The sequence below is a fragment of the Psammomys obesus genome, unplaced genomic scaffold (assembly GCF_907164565.1).
Source record: "Psammomys obesus unplaced genomic scaffold, mPsaObe1.curated_primary_1811, whole genome shotgun sequence".
Lineage (NCBI taxonomy): Eukaryota > Metazoa > Chordata > Mammalia > Rodentia > Muridae > Psammomys > Psammomys obesus.
Window position 1 is genome coordinate 69,680 of NW_026589245.1, and position 11,791 is coordinate 81,470.

The window sequence follows — 11,791 nt, forward strand, 5'->3', positions numbered from 1 at the left end:
ACCTCATGAAACTGAAAAGCTTCTGTAAAGCAAAAGACACTGTCATCAAAACAAATAGACAGCCTACAGATTGGGAAAGAATCTTCACCAACCCTTTATCTGACAGAGGGCTAATATCCAGTATATATAAAGAACTAAAGAAGCAGAAAAGCAACAAACCAAGTAATCCACTTAAAAAATGGGGAACAGAGCTAAACAGAGAATTCTCAAAAGAGGAACATCGAATGGCAGAGAAACACTTAAAGAAATGCTCAACCTCATTAGCCATTAGGGAAATGCAAATCAAAACGACCCTGAGATTTCACCTTACACCCATCAGAATGGCCAAGATGAAAAACTCAAGTGATAGCACATGCTGGAGAGGTTGTGGAGAAAAGGGAACCCTCCTCCATTGCTGGTGGGAATGTAAACTGGTTCAACCACTTTGGAAGTCAATCTGGCGCTTTCTCAGACAACTAGGAGTAGTGCTACCTCAAGACCCAGCTATACCACTCCTAGGTATATACCCAAAATGTGCTCAAGTACACAACAAGGACATTTGTTCAACCATGTTCGTAGCAGCTTTATTTGTAATAGCCAGAACTTGGGAACAACCCAGATGTCCATCAACGGAGGAATGGATACAGAAATTGTGGTATTTTTACACAATGGAATACTACTCAGCAATCAAAAAGGAGGAAATCATGAAATTTGTGGCAAGTGGTGGGATCTAGAAAAGATCATTCTGAGTGAAGTATCCCAGAAGGAGAAAGACAAACTTGGTATATACTCGCTTATATAGACCTACAAGATATGATAAACATAATGAAATCTACACACCTAAAGAAGATAATCAAGAAAGTGGACACAGGCGAAGGTGATTAATCCTCATTTAGAAAGACAAATGGGATGTGCATTGAACTTATGACAGGAGTCTACCACAAAAGGCATCTGAAAGACTCTACCTAGCAGTGTTTCAAAGCAGACACTAAGACTCATAACCAAACCCTCGGCAGAGTGCAGGGAATCATATGAAAGAAGGGAAGTTAGTATGATATGGAAAGGATAGGAACTCTACAAGGACCAAACATATCCGGGCACAGGGTCTTTTCTGAGACTGTCACTGGGTTTTCTTAGTCCTCCAACTCATACTTGTTAAGAACTGAGGATCCACACTTTATTATCACAAGATATATTGTCCCCAAGGCTTTCGAAGAAGTTACATAATGCAGACAAAGCCATCTTTTATAATATTAAACTCAAGGCTTTAATCTTAAAAACATTTCTTTCAAGTAAAATAAAAAACCTTAACTAAAAAATTTAATGGATTCTCCCTAATAAACTTACAAACAAACACATGTCAGTTAGTGCAAACGTTCTAAAACATTATAATGTAGGAGAATTGACCTTATAGTTAGATGTGAGCTTATTAACTCTGTATACTTTATTCATTTTTTGAATTTCTGTAGGATATTATTTTTAGTAAGTAAAGCAAATCTTTGGCAATGAATATAAAGTCAGTCATGTATACCAGTGGTCCTCAGCCTTCCTAATGCTGAAATTTTTAGGTATAGTTCCTCAGGTTATGGTGACTTCCAACCAAAACATTTTCATTGATACTTAATGACTGAAATTTCCCTATTGTTATGAATCATTATGGAATATCTGATAATTCACATGGTCTTAGGCAACCCCTGTGGCAGTATCATTTGACCTAAAAGCATATGGGTCCTGCAGGTTGAAACCCTCTTAAATAAGCCCATTATTCTTAATCAGAAACTTTTCATAAAGCATATTTTTTGCTAATTTTACTTAAAAAATCTTTCTGTATCTACTATTTCTTGTCACATATTGAGTAAATAGCCACTTATCCAGAGAAGAAAAGATTCTATGTGCTGGAACAGAAAAGCTGAGTTCAGCTTTGTACTGTCCCAGGATACTTTGCATATCAGACTGATATTCCCTGGTCCTGAAAACACAGTTGTGTCCATGGAAGAGGGTGCTGTGTCCCAGGAGCTGAAGGCCATCAGCTTCAGACTTCTTGTTTAAAAGGGTGGAGAGCTTTGCAGCTAGTCCTGAAGATACCTGATAAAACAGGATCAGATGAATGGGGAGGAGGTCCCCCCTATCAGTGGACTTGGAAAGGGGCACGGTGGAGATGAGGGAGAGAGGGAGGGACTGGGAGGGAATGAGGGATAGGGACACGGCTTGGATACAGAGTTAATAAAATGTAACTGATAAGAAAAAAATAAAATTCAAAAAAATAAAAGAGTGGAGGCATATTATTCAGTATTGTGTTCAGCCAGCAGGTTTATAGTCCATTTCTAATCAGAGCCAACATTATCAATTGCACTAGGACATACTGTTTAAACTTGATAAGTAACTAAGGACTGTTGTGCTTTTTATATTATGCATAATATAAGTTGAAATTTTTACCTCTTTAGAGCACATACTCTCCACTGGCATGATGCGAGAAAATCATGGAATCTTTGGATTTGTAAGATCCCTGTCTCCATTAGGCCAATGTGAAAGAGCAGCTGTGAATGTTGCACAGTCTGAGCTCACTGCTGCTGTCACAAGAAAAATGTAAAGTTTAGTGGAGATCAAAGGCATATGAGAACTTGTTAGACACTGACAGGAGCAGATCTCCTTGTCTGTCATATTCTTGACCTTGAGATTAGGAAATTCCTCTATCCAAATACGGTCTACATCTCTCATAGGATGTTGTGTTAGAGGTTTACAGAAGAAATCTGAATGTGCTTATCAGAAATTATTTAACATTTTATAACAGTAAAGTAGATGTATAAAATTATATATTTAATTCAAAATAGAGCATTATACATATTCGATAAGAGAATATTTATTTTCCAGTAATATTTATGGCTCAATGGTGAAATATTAACATCAGATAAATAATTTGAGTTGGGTAGATAATGCCATGAGCTGCCTTATAACCAATTGATTAATGATACTACTTTGAGAGATTGTCTCCATGTATAGATTATATTGGCCTAGAATTTCCTCTGTAACGCAAGCTGGCCTCAAAATCATGGGTCTCCTGCTTTTGTCTCTCCAGTTTTGGGAGTACAGATGTGAATTTCCACTCCTTGCCATGATATTTCAACTATTTATTTTTCTCTTATACTTTACACGTGATTCTGGCTTCATAATTTACTTCTCATATGTACTTTCAGATTTCAATAATATGAAGTCTTTGCAGGTTCTGTGGTTTTGCTTACTGCTATTGATTTTTCATTCATAGCCAAACATTTTTTCACCTTTTGGATGGTAGCAATCGCTGATGTAGTGTTCTATTATTCTCCATAAAATCATTACATAGATTAGGATGGCTCTGCCCCCTTCTGGAGAGATTTACCTTTTCATGATATCAGAAGAACATCTTAACCCTATTTCAATACTGCTAATTTCTAAATTACACTAACATTTGTGTTCCTTGTGTAAAACATGTGGCAGTGTTGGTCTACAGGAAAGACTTCTTGAAAGAATCTAGTATTTCTTCTTCTTGTTGTTCTTTTTTTTCAGATTTAAATCCCTCTTGCAATTTCCTGAAGTTGTCGAGAGGATACTTGTTAGTTTTTGCTGGGTATCCCTTGTTTGAGATTAAAGTTCTTAGATCTCAGTTTTAAGTTAATATCTGCCTGGATATCCACAGAGTGAATCCTTGGATGCTCTTTCCATCTTAGTCCTTTGTTTATCTATGAAACTAGATGTCTATGAGCCCAAATATCTGAGGCCCTGCTCTCTGTCTTCAGTATCAGAGTGGCTTTGGAGATGAGTAATATTGAACACATTTAGCCTCGATCCTATTTCTTCCTTTCATCTTTTCTTCCATCTTCTCTTTCTTTTATTGCATGCTTTCTTACTCTGTTTATTTTGTTGTTGTTGTTGTGACATTTTTGAACATATCCTATTATTTCCCTAGGACAGTCAATCTGAGATAGCTCTATTAATGTTTCTACAGAAGTCAATTTATTTAAATGTCTTGAATTTTAACCCCAGTCGGCTATTAGAGCACCTAGTAATTTTGTGTTTGGGAGCTGTAAGGTATTCTTTTTCAGTGATTGCTCATGCTCCCTGTAATAGTATTTTTGACTGTTGATTGACACCATCTACACTCACAGACACTGCACAGGCATTGGCTTTTGTATTTGCTGACTGCTTTGCATGGGACCCCTATAGCCCAGCCCAGCTGCTGAGAATACATAAACCAGCCTTTGCAGTGAGAACTGAACTGCATCAGACAGCAGGGGGAGCAAGATGAAGTCACAGACCCAGGTTTTCACGTCCTTGCTGCTTTGGGTGTCTGGTGAGAAACTCAAAATATTGTAACCTTTACAGTGTCACTTCTTTGTAGATAAGAACTTGAGTCTGCCAGGCTCAATATTTCATATTTCAATAATAATACTCTGAGAACATGATGGTACAAATATATTAAGTGATAAATTTTAACTGTTTTACAATCTGTGTTTGTTTTTATGTGTATATTAATTTTGCATTCCTGATTGCAGGTGCCTGTGCAGACATCTTGATGACCCAGTCTCCATCCTCTCTGGCTGTGTCAGCAGGAGAGAAGGTCTCCATCAGCTGCAGGTCCAGTCAGAGTCTTTATTACAGTGGCAACCAAAAGAATTACTTGTCCTGGTACCAACAGAAACCAGGTCAATCCCCTAAGCTGTTGGTCTACTGGGCATCCACTCGGCACACTGGGGTCCCAGATCGCTTCACAGGCAGTGGATCTAGCACAGATTTCACTCTCAGCATCAGCAGTGTGCAGGATGAAGACCTGGCAGTTTATTACTGTCAGCAGCATTATAGTACTCCTCCCACAGTGCTTCAGCCTCCAACACAAACCTCCTTGAGAGTCTCACCAGCTGCCTGCACCACACACAACCCTGGCCCTGCACACTTCCCCCTTCTGCCTGATAGCTGCTGTGCCAGAGAAACTGACAAATAGTTTGCAGAAGAAAGGGAAAATTATGAGTTCATAAATTTGCATTTATGAAAATGCAAAAAGAACTCAGGATTTTCATTCTTTTCCTTCTGTAAAACTTGGAAGACATGAAAAAGGCCATTAGATCACTGTAAGAAATCTGGAAGCTGGTGTAAATGTTATTAATATTAAACTTCTCTTAGAACACAAGGAGAATGACAAAGATTATCAGAATATTTAGTCTATAGAATTACAAGGAGAGCAGGCTAAAACAAAGTAGGCAAGACTCGACAAAAAAAAAAAAGCACAAAAGTGAGATATGGGACCATCTGTAAATTGGGGAGAAGCTCCAGAATAAGAATGAGTGCAAGCAAGCCTCAGGAGCAGAGAAGAAATATCTGCCAAAAGACTCAAGAGAAAAGTTTTGTACTCAAATAGACCCCTAAAGAACACACCAGCCACATATATTTACTGAGTCCCATATTTCAGAGATTTTATAAAAAATTTTCAAATTGAGAAATGAGCTAGAGGGGTTGATTTTAGAGAAAAATAAGCTGAAAAGAGTTTCTTAAGCATCAATATGCAAATTTGAAAATACCACAGACATATCAAAGATGACACATTGAGCCCCTCAAAGCATCTCATCAGAAGGAAATGAAGGAAGTCTTTTTCCAAAATTTTTCTTCTAAATGGCCAAATTGAATTGCAAAAATCATAATTCAAGAAATACTTATAAAACATTTTCATTTTGCCTGTTATGTTTTTAGGGGAGGGCCAGCTAATGTGGTGGTAGGGTTTGTCACTGAAGCATTCTATGTCCTTCTTTCTCAACTCTAATTCAGTTGGGCACTGATCACAGTCTTCCACTTTTTATCTGGTGACAGTATGCATAATTAGAATATGCACAAAAATTGCTAATTTAATTATACAATCCCAATGTTTAAATAAATCACCAATGTGAGATACAAAGCTGCAGCCAATCTGTTCTCAAGTGTTTATCCTAGTCTGCCTTACAGCCCCTTGCTGGAGAGTGATCTGTCACAGAGACACACATGTGGTCTGCACTGAGTGCTCCTGGTCATCCATGTGGAAGAGCCAAGTGATGTGAGGACACCTGGTTGCTCTTAGAAACATGATAAGAGCTGCATAGGACATTGTAATTTTTAGCCACTTTAAAATGTTCTATTAAACTATGAACTAAATCTATAGAATGTATGTTACACTAAAAGCACATTTTGATATGGACTGCATTTTAATTGCCTGTGCCAATACATGCAATTCTGAGACCCCGGACAAGTGGCTAGGGAAGTGTACCCTGTGAGACTGGACCAGGATATAGATTCTGAGAAAATATTTGGGACTAAATAGAAAGTGCTGGAGTAGTCTGTGTTTATTTTTTTTAAATCTCCTGAACAAAATTAAACAGTTTAGAAAACAAAATTCTATCTTAGGTATACATTTGAAACTGTTAGGTGCATGGTCCTGGTAGTATGGAAGAGGAGTGCCAAGCCCAGGGAAATGGGGAGAAATACAACCATGCAGAGTAGGGAATAGGCAGGATAATTTAGGCTGTTGATTGTCAGGAGTACTTATCTGGAATCTGTTAAATAGTTCTTGAGAGGAGTCACAAAAATTTATTTTGGCTATATAAGGTTAATTTGGGAGCAACTGTAATCTGAAAGCAAGGTCAGGTGGTGTTGGGGAGAATATAATTTGAGAAGATCTGGTTGTGTCAAAATAGTCTTTTTCAGGGAGAGTTCAGGCAGGTTCTTAAAATGAGATATTTTAAGAACATTGGAGATTGGGGAGGGTCTTGACAGACTTAAGAGGAAGAGTCTACAACAAATTGGGGAAGCTTGGTGTGGACAGGTTTAGAGCACTTTGCTTTTGTTCCTAAAGGGGAACTTAGATGGTCTAGGATACAAGCAGCCAGTAGTGAGAATAGGGCATTGTTGCTATGGTATTGGCAGTGAGAGGAACTGTAACTATGAATGAATTTGAAGAAGAGGCAGAAAGAAAACAATGGGAGGCATTTAAGGAGTTGTCAGAGGAATTGAGGAGAGAGTTTGGTGGATACTTTCATCCAAGTGAGGGTTTAATCATGAGTGTGATCTGTATGTGTGTTAAAGAGAAAGAGAGAGAGAGAGGACACAGTTTGGGTTTCGTTACATCTTTAATTGGATGTGTAGAATTTATGATTTCTTTGGTGTGTTTGATCCTGAGAACATCTGGACAATTAATTTAGGGGAGTCAGTTGGCAGTAGATGCTTGGCAATCATTTGGGCAGAGGAAAAGTATGTGTGTGAGAAGAAAAATGAGGTTTGTGGGGAATGGGTGATATCAAGAACACTGGAGCCAGAAGTTGAGGATTAATAATGCTAAAGGAGAGATCAGTCTAATGTACTTGTCTGACAGGAAGGAGCTGACAACCATATAAAAATTGTAGGAGAAGTAGCTAGAAGACCATCTTGTGTGTGAAAGGGATGTGATAGGAGTTTCTTGAGAATTTTGGTCAGGGGTGTAGAGGATCTGAGCAATGTTGAGGCAAGGAGATTAAGTGTGAAATGATTAAGAGGAGGATAGCAAAGGAATATGACTGATGAATCTCTGGTAAGGCAAGTTTGAGAGATGAAATCTGAGAAGGTGGAAGGGGCAGTGGAGTCCTTTGTAAGTTAGGAATTGAGGGAGACTGTGCTGAGAATAGATTAGGAGAGGAGACCCTGGAGATTCTGCCTTTACCCTCAGCTTTAGTAGCTGTGGGGGGAGGGGAGAACCATAGCTATTTGCTAGATTTAGAGGTAAGCAGAGAGGCTGTGACAAGAGTGTGCAAACAAAAGATCATCTGTGGAATGTGTTGTTTAGAGTTGTGGAGAGATATGCGATGGGACAAAGAGCAGTGTTTGTGTATTTTGGAAGTCCAAGAATGGAAAGGTTTCTATATAACTGGGATGCAGAAGGCTAGAGCAGAAAAAAGAATGTTTTATGACTCATGAATTGTTTGTGGATGGGAGGTAAGTGGTGGTCTAGAAATAACATGGTATAGGAAATATATCAGAAGTATGTACGGATGGAGGAAGATGGCTGAGACTGTAGAGAAGGGGAGTGGAGATGGGCAAGGTGCTCTTAAAGTGAAGTATCTATGGGTGCTGTGAGAGAGAATCTGAGATAGGTGACTTGGAGAAAGAAAGTAAAGTTGTGCTTTGGAAGGTGATAGCCAGAAACCTCTGAAAATGAGGAAATTTAGGAGAGAGTTCAGATTGGCAATTAGAGAGAGAAGGACTATAAAGAAGGAGGTTATCTACATACTAAAGCAGGCAGGAGGAAAAGGGAGAAGGCAGGCCAAGTCCATAGTAATGATTGGCCAAATGGATGGGGACTGTCTCTGCATCCCTGGGAAAGGACAGGCGAGTTCAGTTGTTAGGATTTTTGATTGTAAGTATCCATCTATCTGAACACAAAATACCTTGGGAATATTGAGATGATAGTGTCCTTAAGATTTAGGACTGAAAAAGTGAGTGTTTTATTCAGGGATGATAGATAATAGCTTAAGGATGTAAAGAAACAGCAGTTAATGAAGAAAGATCTTGTACTAGGTAAAAGATTTTCTCAAGGTTTTTTTTATGTTAATATGGGAGTATTTTAGGGCAAGGAAGTAGAAATGATGGGTGTGAGGCCTAGGCAATGCTAATTAAGGGTAGGGAGTATTGAGTTTGGAGATGTATGCAGAATGTTCTACAAGTATAATAGAGGTTTATGATATACAGTGAGGGAAAGAGAGGTGGCATGTTTCTGTGGCTTATTTATTTAAAATTGATTCATCTTTTAGTTAAGCAGCAGTTATTTCTAAATATTAAAAGCAGTTATTCCAGCAGTATACCCAATTCACCACACAGAGACTAGGATTTATTTAATTAACATAGAGGACAATGCTGAGCAAAAGTAACACCATCCTAAACCTCCAAGCCTGCTTAATTTCCTAACATTCAGATTTCACTCATTATACTTGCTTTTAGTCATATCTTAGGTCCTGTCATCTATCCCTGTGGTTAAAAGTCCTCTCCTGCTGATCCCTTGCACTCCTCCTCCTCCCACTCCAGACCAGGATGTCCCACCCTATTCTCTCCATTGCTCAGAGCTGGGGCTGGTTGTCTTATTGGCAATACAGGGAGCAAGGGTGGCATGTTTACATAAACTTAAGACAGGTGATGCTTAGAATAAGCATCACAATGCCATATCCAGATTGAAATCACATGGTGGGGTAGAGAAATCAGCCTTTGAATGAGCAAGTGCAGATTGTATTCATCCCACAAAAACATGCCAGAAGCATCCCATGCAGTGAGATTAACTCAGGAAGTGGGCAGAGGAGAAGATGGGTTTGAGGACTGGCAGACTGGTAGTGTACTAATAGAGTCTGAGGATGGAAGAGGGGAGACTCAGGATTATCTTGGAAGCTTTTATCGGGAACAGAAAGGCAAAATTTATGTCAACTCTGGAGAAGTTATCTTTTCCTTCTAAGGTAATAGGACATTAGGAAATGAGTAAAGAAATTCCTTGAAAGGAGCAATTTAAGGGAGAAGTCTGGATAGGCCTGGAGGACTGGTTGTGAATTCTGACAATGGGTGAGGGAGAGGGGTGAGTGGAGCCCCAATAGTAGCATAGAGATAAGGAAAGAAATCTGAAACAACTCTTTATACACTTTAAGTTACTCTCTCAGAAATATAAATCACTTTCTCAAGCTTTCATATCATCAGACCATAACACATTTTTTGAACTGTCATAATTTCAGACCTATATGTCTTAGACCTGCATAACTTGTATCCTTTGTTCTTTTTTCTTGATATATATAACTTACTTGCCTTTGTCTTATAACTTTTAAAAACTGATATATTTCTTAGTGTGTAAACTGTCAGCAAGGTAAACTGTACATATGAAGTGGATTGACCAAGCAGCTGGGTGTTTCCTGCTGTTAGAGCTACAATTATCCATCAAGGTCATCAGAGATCCAAGGAGGATAAATTTGAGTAGAAAGTAAAACTTAATTGTTTTTTGTATCACTTAAAAAATGACAGAGACTTGTATAGACACTCAATCAATTCAAGCATATCAAGTCTCATCAGGAATCTTCCACTGTGGCCTGACAAGCTGCATGGCTAGGGGAAAATAATCAAAGAGCATGCAACCAAGTTCATGACAGAGGGAGCCCAAGTTCTTTTTACTCAGGTACCCACATGAAGACTGAGCTGCCTTTCAGCTGCATGTGATCAGGGCATGGACACTGACAATACAACAAAACAGCCTACAGACATGGAAAATTTCTTTACCAATCCAACATCCTACTGAAGGCTAATAATACCTAGAATACATAAAGATCTCAAAAAAATCAGGCACAAATAATCCAAATAATCCAATTAATAATGAGGTACATATCTAAACAGAGAATTCTAAACAGAGGAATATGGAATGTTGGAGAAGCAAAGAAATGCTCAAAATCCGTAGTCATCAGGAAAATGCAAATCAAAACAACCATGTGATTCCAACTCACACCCATCAAAATGGGTAAGATCTAAAAGTCAAGTGACTGGGAAATCAATATGGCACTTTTTCAGAATATCAAGAATAGTACTATCTCAAGATCTAGCTATATAGCTCTTAGGCATATATATAAATATATCCAAAATACTCTCAAGTATACAGCAGGGACCTTTGCTCAACCATATTCATAGCAGCTTTATTTGTAATTGTCAGAATCTGGAAAAAAAAACAGATATCCCTCAATAGAGGAATGGATACAAAAATGGTGGCACATTTACACAATGGAATACTATTCAGCTATTAAAAACAAGGAAATCATGACATATGTAGGCAAACAGATGTTTGAATTGCCGTAGAAGCACAAAAAAAATTTTTGAAAGTTTAATTCTGAGGAATAAAAGTGCTCCTGCACCCCACCTATTTTATAGTAGAACCATGACATGGAAACTCAGAATGACAGAACTGGATTCCATAATGCCAGCCAGCAAATAATTGTGATACATTTAAAATACTCAAGGGAATTCTTTGCTAATCCTAACTGCCATAGGGTGACTCAAGTGCAGGTGTCCTTTGAGCAGTAAGTCAAGCTGTTCTGAACTGATTTGCATGTTGAGACATTAGCCACAGTGAAAATTGTTCAATGCCTCTTTACAGGCAGCATTCCAATGCCTAAGAAGCAGCCTCCAGTCCAGCTCTCAGAGATCGGGTCAGCTGCTTTCCTGCTGTGGGGACTCCTGCTGTGGGTGTCAGGTGAGAGGATCCAGTTTTGGGAACAACCCCTGTGGTCATTGCTGTTTTCCATTCCTTGATGCCCTGATAATCAAAGTTATGGCTTTTAGACAGTAAAGGCACAGGTACCAGTATGATGAACAAACATGTGACAGAAAGATGAGAAAGACAGAGAAATGGAGTGTTACTTGCACTGTGGAGAAAAGCAAAATTGAGTTATTGATGGCAGTGAGGACCAGGCTGTTGTGAATGGCCTGCACTGCCCCCAGAGGCTATGGTGATATTTGGACCCATGCTGCCACAAAGAGTCATGTCTTGGTCTATGATGCTACTGCAGCCTGGTTCTATGTTTATGTTTGGGCCATGCAGAAGTCTGTGGACTGTGTTACAGCCTAGAGCCATGTGGAGGTCTGAGGGCTGTGCTGCTGCTAAGGGTCATATTAAAGTGACTATCCTGTACTGCCTGTGCTGCCACTGAGCCCATGGTGATATACAGTCTCTGGGCTGCCCCGATGGTAATGTCTAGTTTTCTTGTCCTACTGTAGCCAGATTGTGATCATGATAATTATTGTCCTCAGAAATCATGTAGAAGTCCATGAT

The 11,791-nt window shown here is 38.9% G+C and overlaps 1 gene segment (V, D, J or C); it reads left to right on the forward strand.

The window, feature by feature from the left end:
* The first annotated feature begins 4,244 nt into the window (after positions 1-4,244).
* On the forward strand, positions 4,245-5,767 carry LOC129674953 (immunoglobulin kappa variable 4-1-like). The segment is given in 3 exon segments: positions 4,245-4,306; positions 4,509-4,836; positions 5,698-5,767. Coding segments are annotated over 3 exon segments (447 nt in total).
* The last annotated feature ends 6,024 nt before the right edge of the window (positions 5,768-11,791 follow it).